Source organism: Chenopodium quinoa, unplaced genomic scaffold (genome assembly GCF_001683475.1).
Source record: "Chenopodium quinoa cultivar QQ74 unplaced genomic scaffold, ASM168347v1, whole genome shotgun sequence".
NCBI lineage: Eukaryota > Viridiplantae > Streptophyta > Magnoliopsida > Caryophyllales > Amaranthaceae > Chenopodium > Chenopodium quinoa.
In genome coordinates, this window is record NW_018744878.1 from 3,107,410 (window position 1) to 3,127,824 (window position 20,415).

Sequence of the window (20,415 nt, forward strand, 5' to 3'; positions counted from 1 at the left end):
TTAAAGAGGTCGAAGTCAAAGTATATCTTTGTCATACTTGATTATTTTTAATTGACATTATTTGTAGAAATAAAGTGTATAAACACCAATGACCAGTATTTTAGTGGCAATTGATATGATCTGAAAGCCTTATGTATGATATAATGAAAATGTACGTAACTTTATGTAATTATGTATGTTTGACATAGTTGTGGTAGTACATCCTTGTGGTGGTAATTTAAACAACGATCACGATACTCCAAATTATCTATTAAATTAACCATTGAAAGAAGGAAAACGACTACTAGCTAATTAAATGAGAAAATGTCTATTTAATTTAGCAATTCATTGGCACAAAACTATATTTTTGCACCAAATTCAGTTGCATTACAGTTCAATTCATAATAATGGTCTCATACCACAATCACTAACGATGTATGTATTTTATATCATGCAAGGCTAAATAAAAAACCATGTATGAATTTTGTGGCATATAAATCTTCTATATACAAGTGAAAATGTTAAACTGGTGGATGGTATCTAGGCCTCAGGGTACAACGATTAACTCCTCTTATCACCAGCCGTAATATTTTTTTGATCAATTTATATAATAAACGAATGACATGCCCGAGGATGAGTAGTCCTAGCAAGAATATCCAAGCAAGACTCGCAATAATTATTGTATCTTGAACAAGATGATGTTTGTTCGACAACAGATCTTCTTTAAAGGAATGTAGGCTCTCTTTGGAGGTCCCAAGGAAGTAAATAGAGACTATGTAAGTCACGGTTGTTGCTGTTACCGCGATCCACATGGTTAACATCAAAAGTCCCATGACGAGTCTCATACAAGGGAGTCCACTTATAAGAAGAACTATCACAGTTAAAGATGACACTAGTCCTATTGTGTTGGAGATGAGGAATGCATCGTATATTCCTTGGTTATGTTGTTGTCCTTGCTCGACACGTGCCATTATTGAAGTACCTTCCTTATGACCATTTTCGTTATCTTGCCATACGCCTCCAGGAGGGTTGATTCCGGCTTTGAAAGCCATTGTGGCTATTAGTGATGACACTACCATAAGAGCAGTACGTTGCTTATCTAACCAATCGCGACTGCTTTTTTTAGGTTTCAACAATTTTTTTGCCTTTAACACCTTGGCGCGCCTTAAAGCTAACCAAATTCCGCCATCATGAGCATCTCTCTTAGTTTGGAAGTACATGTCCATTGCAGTTAAGCCATTAGTGTTGATTGCATTTTTCTCCATCCTCTTTTCCTTTAGTAAGAGCTTTATAGTCTACACATTTTACATGTTAGTCAAAAGGGCAAAGTTTATGTTAGGTATAATAAGTATTGCAATTTATATATATATGGAAGACTTGAATTAAGATGGATTATGCCTTATCAATATATATTCACTTTAATATGTACACCGCATTGAACTAAAATAATTTTCATGGTATTTTTTTAACTTTTAATTAAGAATAAAACAAAACGAGTATACAAAATTACAAATACAACTCATACAAGTTAGTGCACACGTCATTCAGACTTATTCCTTAACAAGGAACTGAGGCAACTATTTATAGGGGGAATATGTACTATATTTTTTTGGTGAAGGGGAATTTGTACTATGGCAGCTGCCGTTTTCATGATAACAAGATGTTCCCCCTACTAAACATTTAAATAAAATCAAATTGGATTAAAAATAATTAATGAATTCGCTACAAGTAAACAAACCCGTTTTTTTTAGGATGCCCCACCTTCTCATGGTGAGAAACAAATTTTGTTTCTCACATGGCATTTTCGTAAATATACCAACAACTTTATTCAACTGTGGAGCCCACAATAATGAAAAAGTTGTTGATTTATTCACGAAAATGCCTTCCTAAGAAACAAATTTCGTTTCTCACCATGAGAAACAGGGAATTTACCGTTTTTTTATGTAGATGTTTATTTTGCACTACCTTCAATGGTTATACTTTTATACTCTGTATAAGTTTAAACTTATCTATCAATATTATAATTATATTTTAGTAAAAATTAAAAATTCTAAATGATTCACTAATACGAAATAAAATGAAGATTTTACATGTTTATGTGATCATATATGCAATAACTAATTTTATCGGTGTAGATAGGGTCACACATGATGCAATAATATAAACAGTAGACGACGCAAATCTTAATTAGGAGCCACAATTTTGTTGGAAACGGAGCAACAGATAAACACAATATTAGGAAGAATAATAAAGTACGGAACAACAAGAAAACAACACACAAGATTTTTACGTGGAAAACCCCTCCTCAATAAGGGAAAAAACCACGGTCCGGATCTCCACGGACGAAAACATCTTTACTAGCAATAATATCGGAAGTACAATGACCACTACTACAATTACAGTACTCCCTCCGTTTTTAAATACTTGCTCAATTTCTCCATGCACGGAGTTTTAGGAGAAATTGGAGAATGTAATAAAATATACAGGTAGTGGGGTAGTTGAGAAAATAAAAAATCGTAAAAAGCAAAAGTAGCGGAAGAATAGGAGGAGAGAGAGTATTATGTTGGGTCCACTAAGTGTGAAAAATGAATTAAATATTGTAAAAGATTTCCATAAAAGGAAATAGAACAAGTATTTATAAACTGCCCGAAAAGAAAAGTGAAGCAAGTATTTAAAATCGGAGGGAGTATTAGATACAATATATTTTAGGATAGTCTATACTAAGTACCCTCTAACTTTGGTACTTATATTAATTCTAAAATAACCCTCACACTAATATTGTGTTTGCCATTTTGTCACTTCCTCCCTCACAACTACAACTATAAATCTCCCTCTCTTTGAGATTATAGCTGCTCTACTATTTTGCTAGTAAGGTTCTTCTTGCACACAATACTCATGGCAACATGCTACATTATATACTACCTCCGATCCAAATTACTCGTAACTTTGGAATATTTTATATCTCAAAAATAATACCTCAAAGTTGCAACTAATTTGGACCAGAGGTAGGGCCTGTTCCGATTGACTGAACTCAGTTGAACTGAACTGAACTGAACTGAACCGAGCTGAACTGAACTGAACTGAACTGAACTGAACTTATTAATTAGTGATTTTTAACTGCGGATTAGTGATCTTTGATTATTTATTGATATTTATTACTATACATATGTGTATATACAAATGTACATATTAAAATATTTACGAAAAATATACTATATAATTATAACTATAAAATGTATGGAAAATATATTATAAAATGTATGGAAAATATATTAAAAACTTGAAACCTCTAAACATTTTAAACACATATACTATTTAATTCAAAAATAAAATAGTATTAGGACAAAAGAACACAAAACACTTACATGTATCTAACCCATTTAAACAAATTTTAAATAAAATAATATATATATAAAAATAAAAAAAAATAAAAAAAATAAAAAAAAACAACAAGAAAAGCTGAAATTAGCTACGGCCCAACACCCTAACCCACAATAATAATCAACAAGAAAAGCTTTATTGATTATTATTGTTAGTATTATTATTATTATTTCAATTATTATTGTTATTATTATTATTATTGTTATTATTATTATTATTATTATTAAAATTAAAAAAAACCTACAAATTCAATCAATTTACAAGAAATTGGTAGGGAGCCGAGATACAATCTGGGCTCCCACCCCTCTATCTATAGCGAACCCGATCCTACTGAAGATGTGAGCAGCTGCACGAGCACCAATATCCTGAGTCTTAGCGAACGCCTGAACCCGCTTCAGCAACGCAATAGCATCCTTGTCTAATTCCCCTAATGAAGAAAAGGAGAAAGGAAGAAAACCATAGCCATTAGCCCTGCAACGTGCCCCATACTTGTCCCACTTCCGCTGAGCCGCCGCCGACACAACACGACCAGGAACGAAGTCAGACAACCCCGAATGTGTCAAAGGTGAAGACCCCGTCAAGTCGACACATACATCACGTCCTCTATCCCAGGAATAAAGCAACACATCTGCTGGTCGTAGCGTCCCCTCGTTCCCACCAGTCAACCCAACGTTGACCTCCTTTCGAGCAGAAATCCCAAACCGAAAACAAATATCAACAAGGGTGTCACGAACAACGTTGTGCCGATGTTTAATACCTACTATCCCAGCACAAGATACTGCATGATCCCCATAAATATCTCCATCAAAAACCCTTGAGCAAGTAGAACACGGTGTTGAAACGGAGAACAATGGAACACCCAATCGATAACAAAGAACACAACGGTAAGTCTTACCATTCATAGCCTGACCCAAACCCGATATCGGGACCGTTCGCAACCAAGCCGAAGAGTGATTCCCCTGTTGGGACTTCCATAAGGCAACCTGACGCGGAGATAAGGAGAAAGTGGAATCCACAGATGAAGTGACCTTCGTGAAATATATATCTGCCAATTTTTTCATGAGTCTGGGGGCAGCGATCTCACTAGAGTTACTCAAAAGGTCAATCTCCACAGTCCTGTTAAAAAGACTAAGAGCATCATCAAAGGCCGGTCCCGGACCAACAATACCAGAATCGCGAAGAAGCGTAGCCTGAAGACCAGAAGACTGGAGACGCGACGCAAGGAAAGCGTAATGCCGAACATCACCCGCCGAATATACACCCAAACCACCATAAGAAAAAGGTAAGGTGGCAAGTCGCCATTTCCAATCACCAAAACCAGGCCCCGAAGCAGTTACAATACGCTCTAAAGAAGCTCGAAGGGCCACGTCAAATGAAACCTGCGCCGTTTCAAAAAGACGAGGAGGACAAGTGCGCATAGCAAAGTAGAGTTTTGAAACCCCAGTACACGCACGGAGAAGTAACAACTCGCAATATTATTATTATTATTGTTTGGGTCCAATTTAGTCCAATTGGGCCTGGTCACTGAATGATCCAATTAAAAGCCCAAGGTTAAGGTTCAACTCTCCAAATGTGCTAAAGTCAAAAATCAACATCCTCAAAGCCATGTCAAGGTCAGTCAACGGCCCAATCAGCTTGGCCCAGCCCAACTGACTTCCGGGCCCAATCCGCCTCCTTCATTAGCCAAGGTATAAAAGCCAACAATTTGGTCAATTCTTGGTAAGACAATAAAGCCTCAAGCAACTAAACTCTTGCACAGCTTTCTCTCTCTAATATACTGACTTAAGCATCGGAGGGGCCTTCCTCGGCGTCCCCCCCGAGGCTAGTTTACGTGTATTTGTTGTGCAGGAAACCCTCGGCTCCTGCGTCGTTCGGACCGAGACCAAGTTCCCTCAAGATAAAAGGATCTTCCGAGATTCGATTGTTTTCATCCGAAACAATTTGGCGCCGTCTGTGGGGAACGCTACTAAATTTCGCGTCAGTCATCAAACACTCCGGCAGTCGCCATGACTAAGAGTGGAAAGAGTTCCAAGAAGGCTAAGAAGGGAGGAGGCCAGATTACGGTGAGGGAACGCCAGCCGGTTTATCCCTCCCCGGAGCAAGCCTCTTCCGAATCGGAGGCCCCCATTTCTCCGGAAAGGGAAGCCTCAAGAGGTCCTAGCCTCCAGGAGGAGAACACCTCGCACCACACTCGGCAGCCGGGGCCATCCCCGAGACCGAGTGGCTCAGGTGCGAGGAACTCCCCGCCGCGCCATAGCGTGCAATCCAGGTCACATCCGCGGGAGACTCCTCCCTCCGGACCCTCCACCGAGGAAGTGGCCAGAGCAGTGGCCATCTGCATGGAGTTCCTTAAAGCTCAAGGGGCTCCAATCCAGATGCCTGATGATCACCAGCCGAGAAACCTGAAAAGGAGGATCGGTCAGGATGATGGTGGACAAGTTCCACCACATAGAGAGCTCGGCCAGAGGTGGCGAGGGGACACCCGAAACTCCAGTAAGGAGAGGAGGAGGAACCCTCAACCCTCTGACCACTCCGAAGCTCAGAATTCCATGGGGCCCTCCAAGGACCCGGAATTCGCCCGCCAAAGCGTTCACGAACGCTTGGGTTCGAGGGAGGTGAGTGTGCATAGCCGCCTCACCTTCCCAGAGGATACCGGACCCCACCCAACCTTGTCTCAGCCGGGGACGAAAACCACTTCCACCTCTGAGAGAGGAGGGAGCGAGGTCCCTGAGGCTGGGTACAAGGGGAAGGCGGTCATGGTTCCATCGAACTCGCCCTTCCAGAAGTGGATTCTGGAAGAGCATGTGCCAACGGTCAAAATCCCGGCACATATTACTTACGATGGTACCTCAGATCCTAAGGATCACATTGCCTCTTACGAGGGGCACATGTATCTGAACCCGAGGTCTGAGGCTACCTGGTGTAAATACTTTCCTACGACCCTCAAAGGTGTTGCCCAATCCTGGATCACCAAAGGGCTCAAGGAAGGCTCCATAACCGGTTGGAACGACCTCTCCAACAAGTTCAAGAGCAAATTCTCTACGGCCAACCGCCGAGAGAAGACCACTGCAGAGCTAATGAGTCTGCAGCAGGCGGAGGACGAGAGCCTCCGCGACTATCTGACTCGCTTCAGCAACGAGTCATCCGGAATCACAAGCCTGGATCAAGGCCTGGCCGTGTTCGCGCTACGGAACGGCCTCCAAGCTGGAAAGTTCCTGGACTTCATGGTCATGCATCCCCCGCAGACCCTGGAGGAAGCCTTGGAAGCATCGGATAGGTTCATCCGAGCCGAGGAGTGGAACAGATCCAGGTCTCAGTCTCGTCCGAGAATTGAGAAGCCGAAAGGGCAGCAGCCCGAAGTCTCGGCGCAGAGGAAAGGGAAGGCTAAGGCCTCAGAACCGTCCTCTGCTGCCGAGCCGAAGAAGGAAAGACACTTTCCCTACACGGGAAGGTACGATTCATACACTCCACTCTCCCTTCCCCGTGCTAAGATTTTCAGCACGACGAAGGACGAGGGGAGATTCAAAAAACCTCGTCCGTTGCCTCCCTGGCATCAGACGAGGGGAAAGGACCAGTGGTGCGAGTTCCATGACTCACCCGGACATCGCACCGAGGACTGCGTCCAGCTGAAGGACCAGATTGAGGATCTGGTCCGCAAGGGGTACCTGAGCCAATACCTCGCGGACAGGCGCGAGGAGAAAAAAGCTGAAAAAGATTCTCGGCAGGACCTCAACTTCGCTCGGAAGAAGGATAAGGGACCTCAGGGCAAGGAGTCCCTCGACATCCTAGTTATTTCCGGGGGAATCTCGCGAGGCACAGCCAAACGCCAACTGAGGGGTCTAACCCATCAGATTCATCAGGCTGAGCTTCGGCAGTCCCAGTCACCGGCGCCGAACATCCTGTTCACAGCCGAAGACTGTGAGGGGGTGGTATACCCCCACGATGACCCACTAGTAATCATTCTGGGCATCGCCAACCGCAACGTCTGGCGGACCCTCGTCGACGGCGGTAGCGGGGCGAACATCCTCTTCCGAGGAGCGTTCGACCAGCTGAGGATGGGAGCCGAGCACCTGGCCCCCGCACCCTACCCGGTGTCTGGATTCAACGGCTCTTCATCGTATCCTGACGGGAAGATTACACTTCCTGTCACCATCGGCGAAGGCCGAGCAGCTAGGAATATCATGGCCGAATTTTTGGTCGTAGATGCTCCATCTGCATACAACGTGATCATGGGGAGACCCCTCATTCACGGCATTCAAGGAGTCGTCTCCACGTATCATCAAATCATGATATACGTTTCAGACGAGGGACGCTCCGAGAAAATAAAGGGCAGTCAAAAAGAAGCCCGCCGATGCAATCACCTCAAGCCATCCACGTCTCGCCGAGGCGACCGTGGCGATGGGGAGGAAAAGCACCGGGACCGAAACGCCAAAAAGCCGAGAGGCTCAGACGTTTCGGCTAATGAAGCCCCAGACAACGAGAAATCTGATGGGGGCCAAAAGGCTGACTCCGCCTCAGAGCCGAACGACTCTGATGGCCAGCCGCGGTCAGGAAAGTCTGCTAATATTGATAGCAGGCCGGAATTCGAGGAATCCAACTCTAAGAGCATGGAGACGGATGACCTGACCGAGTCAATAGAACTGACCGTAGGAGATCCGAACAGATGTGTTAGCATCGGGTCGTCACTGGAGCCAAACACCCGTGCGGCACTCGTCCAACTCCTACGGGCCAGTGGAGACGTGTTCGCCTTCTCAGCCGCAGAAATGCCCGGGATTGATCCGGACTTCGTCTCCCATAGGCTTAATGTCGACCCCTCCAGTCGACCCATTAAGCAGAAAAAGCGGAACTACTCCGCCGAAAAGAACCAGAACATCGCAGCTGAGGTCGATAAGCTCCTAGATGCTGGGTTCATTGAACCCTGTCAGTATCCGGAGTGGCTGGCCAATGTTGTAATGGTTCAGAAGGCAAATGGTAACTGGAGGATGTGCGTTGACTTCACGGACCTGAATAGGGCATGTCCCAAGGACTCCTATCCGCTGCCGAGGATCGACCAACTGGTCGACTCGACAAGCGGGCATGCTCTGCTCAGTTTCATGGACGCATTCTCGGGATACCATCAGATCTTCATGCACCCCGAGGACCGAGCTAAAACAGCGTTCATAACAAGTTCCGGGTTGTACAATTACAGAATGATGCCCTTCGGATTGAAAAATGCGGGGGCAACATATCAGAGGTTGGTTGATCAGGTTTTCGCCGAGCAAAAAGGCCGAAACATGGAGGTTTATGTTGACGACTCAATCGTCAAAAGCATAAAAGAAAAAGATCATGTCACGGACCTAGCCGAAACCTTCGCCACCCTCAGAAAATACAAAATGAAGCTGAATCCGAAGAAATGTGTCTTCGGCGTGAAGTCAGGCAAGTTCCTCGGCTTCATGGTCAGCAAGAGGGGGATTGATGCAAACCCCGCCAAAGTACAAGCTGCTTTAGACCTCCCCGAGCCGAAGACAAAAAGGGATATTCAGCGTCTAGCCGGGAGAATGGCTGCCTTGTCCAGGTTCATCTCACGAGCCTCAGACAAAGGGCTCCCTTTCTTCAAGGCGCTGAAGCTCCAAAATTCAAAAGGCATTGAATGGGGAGACGAACAAAAGTCAGCCTTTCAGCAGCTCCGTGAACACCTGGCTCAACTCCCAACACTGGCAAGGCCAGTCGTAGGAGACATCCTATACTTATACGTGGCGGTCAGTCCAGCCACGGTAAGCGCGGTGCTGCTAAGGGAAGAAGAAAAAGTTCAACAGCCGATCTATTTCGTCAGCCACACCCTGACGGATGCCGAGACGCGCTACCCATTGTTAGAAAAAGTGGCTTATGCAGTGGTGGTGGCTGCTCGGAAGTTGCGACCCTATTTTGATTCTCATCAAATAGCGGTTCTAACTGATCAGCCGTTAGCGAAAGTCCTCGGCAAGGTTGAAAAATCCGGTAGACTAGCAAAGTGGGCTTTCGAGCTCACCGAGTTCAGTATCGGTTATCAGCCGAGAACAGCCATCAAGGCGCAAGCCTTGGCAGACTTCTTGGCCGAGTGCTCCTATCAGGAGACTCTGGATGCAAGGAGGAAAATCTGGACCGTCTTCACGGATGGGTCCTCCACCGTGAACGGTTCGGGGGCAGGGGTCGTCATTACCTCTCCCGAAGGCAAAACCTTCGAGTATGCACTAAAATTTTCATTCAAAGCCTCTAACAACGAGGCCGAATATGAAGCAGCCATTGCTGGCTTAGACCTGTGCATATCGTTGGAAGCCGAGCATGTCTACCTCAAGACAGATTCTCAGCTGGTCGCCAATCAGATCCGGGGGGAGTATGAGGCTAAAGAGCCTTCAATGGCAGCTTACCTCACAAGGATCAAATCGACAATTGCGAAGCTGAGATCTTTCGAAGTAGAGCTGATCCCAAGGGGTCAAAATGCTCAAGCGGACGCACTCTCCAAACTTGCAAGCTCAACTCTGACTGAGTTAAGCCGTTCTGTCTATGTGGAGGTGCGCCGAGAAAAGAGTGTAGCCGAAGCAATATCAATCTGCTGCGCTGCACTCGAGCCGAGCTGGATGGATGACATCCTGGCTTATAAACTCAGGGACGAGCTCCCCGAGGATAGGAATTCGGCCTCCAAGATAAAGCGGATCAGTTCACGATTCCTCGTCTTCGGCGGCCAACTCCTCAGAAAATCCTTCTCCGCTCCATTGTTGAAATGCGTGGGTCCAACGGATGCCGACTATATTCTCCGAGAGATTCACCTCGGCATCTGCGGAAACCACATAGGAGGGAGAACCTTAGCCCACAAAGCTCTCAGGGCAGGGTATTTTTGGCCTACAATGATCTCGGATGCAAAGAACATGGTCAGAAAATGCGAGAAATGCCAAAAATTTGCACCGGTAATCCATCGGCCATGCCTAGATCTCCAGCCAATTCTTAATCCTCTTCCATTTGCACAATGGGGGTTGGATATTCTGGGACCCTTTCCCGAGGCCCCATACAAAAGAAAGTGGCTGATAGTCGGAATCGACTATTTCAGCAAATGGATTGAAGCGGAAGCTGCTTCAAGCATATCTGAGCAAACTGTCAGACAGTTCATCTGGCAGAACATAATAACTCGGTTCGGCATCCCAAAAGTTTTTGTGTTCGACCACGGCAGACAGTTTGACAACCTGCCCTTGCGCCGATACACTGATCAATTCGGGATAAAATTGGCTTACTCCGCGGTTTGCCACCCTCAGAGTAATGGCCAAGCCGAAGCCGCAAATAAACAGATCCTTAACGCTCTCAGAAAAAGAGTAGAGGATCAAAAGTCCAAGTGGGTAGAGGAACTTCCGGGAACCCTCTGGTCACTCCGGACAACCGAGAAGGAGGCAACGGGGCATTCACCTTTTCAGCTGGTGTATGGATCCGAAGCAGTGCTTCCAGTGGAAGTGGGCTCAGAAAGCCTACGAGTGAATCTCTTCTCAGCCGAGGAAAATGAGCAGCTCATGAAAGAGTCCCTCGACTTCCTTGACGAGATTAGAGATCTAGCCCGAGAAAGGATGGCTGCACACAAGCTCAGAATGAGCAAGTCCTACAACCGAAGAGTCTATCAACGACCTCTCAGAGTTGGGGATTTAGTTTTGAGGAATGCTGCAACTGTTCAAAAAAGTCGCATTCATGGCAAACTCTCAGCATCTTGGGAGGGACCTTATGAAATTTATCAAGAGCTTCAGCCCGGTACCTTCAGACTCAAACAAATGGATGGCACCGAGCTGAAAAACCATTGGAATGCCGATGTGCTCAAAAAATACTATGTGTAAATCCTTCGGATAGTACAATCTATGTAAGTACACTGATTTTGTTTATAAAAAGGCCATCGAGCCAGTATTCATTCAGATTGCGTGTATTCTTTAAGTCTTTATGCTTTCTACGGTTTTTCAAAAATTCAAGGTTTCATTCGGCGCTGTCCGGGGTATTGCATAATGATGCCTTGTACCTCGGCAAGCCGTAAAACCTGCCAAAAAAAGATACAAGCCCGAAGTATTGCATAGTGATGCCTTGTACTTCGGAGAATCTGTTCCTTTGGGCAAAAAGGCCATAGACTTATCCGAAACATAGCCTAAAAAATAGGAACTGATAAAGCCCCGAAGTATTGCATAGTGATGCCTTGTACTTCGGATGAATCAGTTCCGGGTGGTAGTTGCAACTCTGAAGTATTGCATGATGATGCCTCGTACTTCAGATAAACTGCTGCCCCGGCATGGTGTTTCGGATAGTTGTTCCCTTGGATGAATTGAAGAAAGTGTCACAAGAGTACCATCTCTAGAGTGAAAACTCTCAGGTGGGAAATCAGTACTTTAAAAACAGATGTAGAAAATAAAGCAAAGTGTTCAAAGATCCTCGGCTTAGCCGAGAAAAATTATCAGCCATTCCAGAATTCAGAAGACCTCATCTTCAGATTTCTGGGGGGGCAGAGGGAAATAGAGAAATGGCACAACTGATCTAATACCCTTCAGCTCAGCCGAAGTTTGATACTTATGTCAGTTTTTTCACAAGTTGAAAACATCCGAGTACAAACGGCAAAAAGAAGTCTCAGCAGAAATGATTCTCGCTAGCCGAAGTTCTGCACTTAGCAAATATTTGAAAGATCATTCAAAGAAAGCAGTAAAGTGCGAAGACTGGTAAAGCGAAGAAAAAAAAAAATACACAAGAAAGCTGAGAAAGTGAACTTCTTTGAAATAAAAATGTTGAATTACAAAAATAGTCGGCAGCCGCCCACAAGCGGAAAGTAACAGCTGCCGAAATACGTACAGGCAAAATAAAAATATAATAAGCTGTTGTACGATAAGGCAAGCTGAAGCAAAAAAAAAAAAACAAGAGGCAAAAATTCAGAAAGCGGCAAGTCTAAAGTTAAGCACATGATGAACCGCAAGATTCTGAAGACGACTGCCCGAGTTCCTATGCTTCAGCCGGAGGATCAGACTGATCAGCGTTGAGTCCCATGGTGGCCTCAGCCCCAGCAGCAGAAGAGGCGGGCTTTGCACTTTGCCGAGCCTCCCTTTCCCTCTGCTCAGCTTCCAACTCCAGTCTTTCAGCTTCCTCTTCGGCTTCCTCAGCCTTAAGAATTTCAGCTTCAGCTGGAGTTGCATACTTCATGTGAGGGTCTTCGGGATTCTGGACCCACTCAGCACATTTAGACCAGTCCAGCTTCGGCTCAGCATGAAGGCAGAGTCTTCGGCATACTCGGAATCCGTTTCTGAAACCCATCTCATATTCCTCTTGGGTGTAAACACGGACTTTGAGTAAAGCCTCAGCATCAGCCAGCTTCTTCTGGGTCTCCTCCAAGTCTTCCTCGGATTTCTTCAGCTGTTCAGCGACTTTGGAGGAGGACCCCTTCAGCTCATTCAGCTCTTGCTGAATTTGGAAAGCCTTTGTCTGAGCTTGGGCCACTTCAACTTTCTGGATCAGCAGTTGATCCTCAGCCTCTTGGAATTTAGCTCTTTGAGCTTCAGCAGCAGCAGCAGCCTCTGAGAGTTGGACGTCTTTGGCCAAGAGCAACTCTTCAGCAGCCATTCGGCTGGCTTCAAGAGCCTCTAGACGCTGCTGCACTTCAGCTTGTGCAGCAGTTCCTTCTTGAATTCGGCTCTCAATAGCAGCCTTGAATTTGGAGACGTCCACTCCCATATGCTCCTGGAGGAATTTTTCCCCTTCCATCAGTGGGGGAAAAACCTCCATCTCCATAGCATCGCAGAAGGTTTTCAGAGCTTCGGCAGCTTTTTTACCGTACTCCTCAACCTCCTGCTGCTTCTCTTCAGCTGCTGCTTGCTTCAGCTTAGCAAGCTTAACTTCCTCTTCAGCCACCTTCCTTTCGTGCACAGCAGCGTCTACCCTATCTTGTAGGGTATCAATCAGCTCTACAGTGAGAGTCTGATTGTGCACGAACTGAAAACAGGAAGACAAAAAAAAAATAAGTAATAAGAAAAAAATAGAGCTGAATTTCGGAGGAAATGAAGGAAAATTACCTGCATCATCAGCAGTTGGTTAGACCTGGCTGGGTCAGGAACTGATCTACTGGATTCGCCCATCCCAGCAGTGGCCTTCAGCGACCAGATCCTTGCCCTGTCTACTTCGGACATGCCAGCAAAATTGCCGAAGTAGGCTGCAGCTCCTTCTCGGTTTTGACCCCATATGAGGTCCCAGATGTGATCTGGGATTGGAATTCGGGGGGCCGAGAAACCCATTTCTCCAGAATGCAGAGTCTGGAAAGAAGGGAAGGACGACGATGGAGCTTGATTAGCTTTGGTTGTCTCAGCATCGTCCTTCTCAGAGGAGTCAAGTACTATGACCTCCTCTTCTTCAGGGGTGAGGACGAAAGCCTCAACCTCTCTTGCGATATCTGCCGTGAAGCCTTCAGCACTTGACATCACGGCATCTTTATTTCCGTGCTCAGCAGCACTCTCCTTGATTTCTTCTTGGACCCCTCCCTTAGGTTCGGGAGTCCTCTGATCCACCTCCATCTCAGGAGGTGGCGGAGGGGTCTTTTGAGGAGATTGGGGTGTTGGCTGGGGAACCCTCGGCGATCCATTGCCTTCCTCAGGTTCCCTTATTGCGACGCCGATGGTCATCGGCCTCTGCTGAAAGTCATGAGGGCCGATGATGGCCATCCTTCGGCGCCTTTTCAGAAGAGGCTGCTCGTCCATATCTGAGTCTGAAGACTCTTGTATTTGATCTTCGGGACGAACAGGAGCTTTGCCTTCTCTGTGTCTGTTACTCTCTTCAGACTGTAACAGACAGGGGGGAAGAAGAGTGTGAGTAAAAAAAAAAAAAAGAAGAAGAAGAAAAGAAAAAAGTTGTCTGAAAGCTCACCGAGGTCTTCAGCAAAGCCTCGTCTTCTTCAGCTGCTCTAGCTGCAGCTTCGGCTTCAGCAGCTCTGGAGGACCCTTCTCCTCCTTCACAAGCCTCAAGTACCCGTGCAACCTCTTCGGCTGTGCGGGCAGCTTCAGCTTCTTCGTTCAGCAGCTGAAACCAAGGGTCTCTCTTCTTCCACCAAGGCTTCTGCCTCTGATACAGAGCGACAGCCTCAATTTGGAAGTGGGAAGAGTCCAGATGAACTTCCCTATGCCTCGGCTCAGTGATAGACGGGGCCCGTTCAGTTACAACTCGCTCTCGGTTAACACCAAGACGAGCGTAGTTAATACCAACGTTGGTCTCGTCCCGCTCTGAAAAAAGGAAAGGGAAAAAGTTTAGCTCAGATATGTTGGCACAGCATAAAAAAGCAAAGCGAGAGAAGAAAAAGAGGTAGTTAAAAGCCTCGGCCCCAGCCGAAGAAGCTTACCATCCTTAAACTTTCGGCTGAGGCCAACAGCTGCTAGCATATTCTCTTGGAAAACGTAATGCGTATCGGGGAGCCAAGTCTCCGGGATATGCTGCATTCGACCACTCCCCCCCGGGTTCGGCAGCTTGCCGAAGATATTTTGCTGATCCAGGTTCGGATCCGCCCCGTTATCTGCGGGGGGACCTAGACTTCCCATTTCGGGATCAGGCTCAGCTAAGTACCGGGGAGCGCTGAAGACACAAGGGTGGCCCGGATCTATGGGTGCCCTAACCCAAATCCATTGACCTCTCCAGTCCTTGTCTGAAGAGTCATTTGGCCACATGGTCAAATATTGGGGCCGGGACTCAATCCGATACCACCCAGAACCATGGCTTCCGTGCCCACTCTGAATATTTGGCACTAGCCGATGGAGCTTTCGGAAGCAGTGCAGGTTCGGCACGTATCTGAAGAACTTGCAGACCCATAGGTATGTCATCACCCTTCGGATGCTGGTGGGGGTTAGCTGACATAGGGAAATGTTGTAATGGATCAGCAAGTCTCGGACGAAAACGTCCAAAGGGAACCTCAGCCCATACTGAAGCTGTCTCGTGTACACCCCCACATACCCCGGGGGTGGACGATGGATTCTATCGGATGCTGAGGGCATTCGGCACCAATATCCATCAGCTTCAAAAATGCCGTAGTGCAACTCAATTTGCTCGGCAAATCGATATTGATCGGCGTTCTCTACCCACCATGAGTAGGGGCGGTTCTTTATCATGGCCGAAGCGACTTCGGCATTCTCCCACTCTGAAAACCCAGGGAGGATATCCCAAAGGACAGCGGGAATTTCATCGTCCCGTCCAGAAGCACTCGGCTCATCCGTTCTTTGAGGAGGAGCCGAGGAAAGGGGAGTCGCCCTAATCCCATCAGCAGGGTCAGACTCCGGCCTTCGACCATTCCAGGTCCCAATCCTATTCCTAGGATCGGGAATCGGCCTTGCTCTTCTTGGAGCACGGGCTCTACCTCTAACTCCTCTTGCCATGGACTATTTCGAAGAGAAAAGTCGAAAAAGGGGAAAGAGTGCAAAGTCGAAGAAAAATGAAATAAAATCAAAGGAATTTACCTTGATCTGAAGCAAAAGTCGCCGATTTACGAATTGGTAGTGACAAGTCTCAGCTTCTAAGCTTAATGCTCGGGGAATTTGCGAAGTTTTGATGCGGGCTCTTGAGCGTTCTTGAGAATTCTGGGTTTGTGTTGATGAATGAGTGGGGAGAGAAGACGCGCCTCTATTTATATCTCCAGAAATGGGAATTCAAGGAGTCTGCGTTTCAATTTCTCTCAAGCACCCCACTAAGTAACCGTTAAACACACGACCTTGCAGTTAAATCGCCCACTACCCGTCCAACTTCCGCAATTATCCACATTAACTGTTGTTATCTCATTAATCATGGGTTAATTATGGTTTAAATTCACATTTTTGGATTAACAAATCATTCACTTCCCTCCTTTTCTGATTAAATCAAACCCGACCCGTCATCCTTCCAAATCGGGTCTGGGGGGCAAGTTGTTTGGGTCCAATTTAGTCCAATTGGGCCTGGTCACTGAATGATCCAATTAAAAGCCCAAGGTTAAGGTTCAACTCTCCAAATGTGCTAAAGTCAAAAATCAACATCCTCAAAGCCATGTCAAGGTCAGTCAACGGCCCAATCAGCTTGGCCCAGCCCAACTGACTTCCGGGCCCAATCCGCCTCCTTCATTAGCCAAGGTATAAAAGCCAACAATTTGGTCAATTCTTGGTAAGACAATAAAGCCTCAAGCAACTAAACTCTTGCACAGCTTTCTCTCTCTAATATACTGACTTAAGCATCGGAGGGGCCTTCCTCGGCGTCCCCCCCGAGGCTAGTTTACGTGTATTTGTTGTGCAGGAAACCCTCGGCTCCTGCGTCGTTCGGACCGAGACCAAGTTCCCTCAAGATAAAAGGATCTTCCGAGATTCGATTGTTTTCATCCGAAACAATTATTATTATTATTATTATTATTATTATTATATTCTATTTATTATTATTATTTTTGTTGTTGTTGTCGTTGTAATAAGATCTTAAAAGAATGAAATTTGGCTTTATATCATTAGCAATATCATTAGACATAAATTAAGTGCTGAGCTGAACTGAACTGAACTGAACAGAACTGAGCTGAGCTAAATTTCAACGAAACAGAACTGAATTTCAACGGAACAGAACAGACCCGTAGTATAACAAGATGGAGCTTCTCCATCAAGTTTCCCATCTAGCATCACTACCTTCTTACCTACAACAAGCACCAAGTTTGTCAACACTAAGTAAATGTGTCTCCCCCTAGTAGACAAAATGGTGACAAAGTCTTCTTGCATTTAAGACTTACACTTTGGACTTTTATGTCCATACACCCAAGTTCCAATCGTCACCTATCTTCTTCATTATTTTTTTATTTTTTATTTTTTATTTTTTTTTTTGCTACTATAATTATTATTGCTAATAATAATAATAATAATAATAATAATACATCACTAATTGGGATTTGGAGAGATTAACCCAACAAATTTAAGACTTTAGTTAGCCAAGTTACTTGATGTTTGTGGTAGCAACAAATTTGATCAAACTCAAAAATAAAAATACAGCTATTCTGAGACGGAGGGAGTACCTCATAATGTTTTGCAGCCACTACTAGGTGTAAAACGGTATTGCCATCGCTGTCCTTGAAGTTAAGCAGTTGACCATCGCCCATTGTTTGCACCAAAGATCTAAGGACTTCTGGTTGACCATGCTTCATACACAAGTGCAAAATACTTTCGCCGCTCGTAGTCCGCTCCCGCGCAGCCTCTGGCTTGGCCCTAAGAAGCACTTCAACCGCATGAATTTGACCGTATATAGCCGCAACATGGACTGCGTTCCTACCATCTATATCGCGGGCAAAACACATGTTTGGATTTGCAGTTAACAACACACTAACTATCTCCAAGTACCTTTTTGCCGAGGCCATGTGTAGTGGTGACCATCTTTTTAGTTGATCAAGTTCTTCTGCTAACTCGGGCTTTCGATGTATTACCTCAGTTGTAAACTCTAAGTACCCGAGGTTAACGGCCACATGTAATGGTGATTGCATAAAACGGCTTGATTTCTCGATGATGCATCGATCGAGGATAAGTGGATCTTGTTGGAGCAAGTTGCGCAACGATGGTACGTCTCCTGTAAGTGCTGCATCGTATAGCCTCGTTGTAAGGAGCTGAAGTCTTTCTCCTTGTGCTTCCATCTTTTACAACAAAAATTTTGGGTAAGATTGTAAGGGGTTGATATAAGGTGGAAGGCTATAATAAGATTTTTATTTTATTTTTTGAGGAAAGGGTATAGTAGGCTATGTATATATATGGTTTTGATATACGAAGTAGAATTTTCATCTTTGAATAATATTTTATAATGAAGGTACACAAATTCTCCAAAAGGTGGGTGTACGTTAATTTATTTTAAAATGAGTTAAATTTATCTTAACAGTAATTAAAGTTATCATTTATACTACAAATGTTATTATTTTTCTAATAATAAATTTTTTCTTACAAAAAACTTATAATTAAATGTATTAGATTAATCATATTAGTCTTTATAGTATGTAACCATGAATCTATAGGAAATTACTCATTAAAATAAAATTCAAACAACGACAAATTAAAAGTTATCTTTTAAGGGGTTTAAGTTATCATCATAAAATTAGTTTAAGTTACCCTTAAATTGACTGTCATACAATAAAATTAACGTGCACCTGTGTTATTAGTATTAGTAGTGGTACGATAGTTAACAAATTGAGAGATTTAATGATGATAAAATTGACTTTTTGTTTGCCTAAAAGTATTTTGTAAAAAATTTCTAGTCCGTATAGTAGAATAAATTATTGTTCATTTTAATGCAAAGTTTGCCTTTTGCATCAAGTAAAAAAAGTGTAGCTATATTACATTTATCTTATATATGAGTTAAACTTAACTTTAACTGTGCAACAAAAGTTACCTTACAAAAGTCATTGAATTATTGTACTCTCAAGTCAGCTCAATACATCCAAAAGATTTTTTTGAATAATGGTATTGCAAGTAGTTTTATAATAACTCAAATAATTCGGTACTTGTTATTATGAAAAGACCGTAAATATGCAACACCAAATCAGGATTAACAAAAAGTCAAGAGTTAGACATCTTTCTATCTACAAATACAAGTAATAGAAATTGATTTTAAACTCTTTTCAGCATATAAGGAAAAAGGTTAAAACCCCATGTACGGTTTTTAAATATTTTTGACAATAATATTACAAATATAAAGTATATAAAAAATATTCAGAAATATTTCATTTGGGTATATATGGAATATGATTGTCAAATTGGAATGAAAATATCATAAGGTATAAATAGTTACTTATTGATTTTGCCAAAAAAAAAAAAAAAACGAAAAAAGCTAGAAATTTTTTCACAATGGAAAGATTTGCTTTTAGTATAGGTTATAAATAGATAGATAAAAAGACATTTAACATTTTTGCTAATTTTATTTATTTATTTTTTTACCCGATGAAGAAAACCCTAGAAAAAAAATATAACAAGGGCGATAATTTTGAAATGTATTTCCTTATTAGTTTTTTTTTTTTTTTTTTTTTTTTTTTTTTTTTTTTTTATGGAAATTTCCTTACTAGTTCATGTCAAAGAAAACTCAATTACCGAAAAAAAAAAAGAATTCAATAAGAGACGTGACGTACGTAACATTGATGAGTTTATTGGCGTGACGTAATACTATTAGCATTAGTTTAGACCTTATAGTAGTCTACTGTGACCTGCACTAAAAGTCTAAAATGAAAGTGTTGTATGGAATATTTTAAAGGAATACAAAAGGTACGTAGTATTTTAATCACTATATGGGCTTTGTCAAAGCAAGCTCAAGTAGGAGGAAAGGAAAAATAATTTATTTTAAACTCAAACTGTTAAACTATCAAACCAGATTTAAAAAAAATCTCACAGAAATTTCTAACAGGGATGAAATATGCATAGTGTTAAAAATTTTCAAAAGTAAAGACAGTATCCGATTTCTACAATCGTTGATGGTCAAAATGAAAACATGAATAATGTACAAAAGTCACAAAAGCGCAAATGGGCTTGGGCCACATCTACCCGTTATAACAAGAGTTCAATGAATTGATAAAGTCAAATGGGCCATATCCCCCTCTTGCTACTGTTACTGTTTTACACCCGTTTAATGAAGGATAACGCTTCTACTCACATGTGAGTTTTTCACAATATCAGCTAATTAACCCAAATAAAATGTGTAATGGTTCGGTTATTGTTGCAGTTATAGAAGAACCTTCAACATGGCCAACTATATTGTAATTATAAATTATAATTGTTATCATGCATATCATGCTCCTACCACTTGACATTTCTGCGTGCCATTGTTACATACCACTATCTTTGTTCTCTAACAACTATCGTTGATTTACTATCATTTTTAGCACCTTCTTTGACTGTAATGCAATGAAAAAGCTTAGGAGATTGCAAAATTAAAGCTCCTCGTAGCTCATTAAATTAATTGATTGTAAGATGATCTTATCAAATGATACAAACTAAATTTGAAAAGTAGATAACCTCGACGTACTCAGGGTAAAATATGAAAGTGATATATCTTTGTAAAATGCAAAAAAGAGCAATATAATTACTTGTACAAGAA

The 20,415-nt window shown here is 43.3% G+C and overlaps 1 protein-coding gene across 1 annotated transcript; it reads right to left on the reverse strand.

The window, feature by feature from the left end:
* Positions 1-310: 310 nt before the first annotated feature.
* Positions 311-18,225, reverse strand: LOC110705550 (ankyrin repeat-containing protein ITN1-like). Its single transcript, XM_021883440.1, has 2 exons — positions 17,366-18,225; positions 311-1,274 (listed from the first exon to the last, which is right to left on the reverse strand). The coding sequence occupies exons 1-2, from the start codon at positions 17,972-17,974 to the stop codon at positions 501-503; spliced, it is 1,383 nt and encodes a 460-aa protein (XP_021739132.1). The 5' UTR covers positions 17,975-18,225; the 3' UTR covers positions 311-500.
* Positions 18,226-20,415: the final 2,190 nt, after the last annotated feature.

Excerpts from the sequence above, each read along its gene's own strand:
- LOC110705550 (XM_021883440.1), bottom strand. The coding sequence starts at position 17,974 with ATGGAAGCACAAGGAGAAAGACTTCAGCTCCTTACAACGAGGCTATAC. Across the intron at positions 1,275-17,365 it reads TGGCTGCAAAACATTATGAG|ACTATAAAGCTCTTACTAAA; the intron begins GTACTCCCTCCG and ends TAAAATGTGTAG.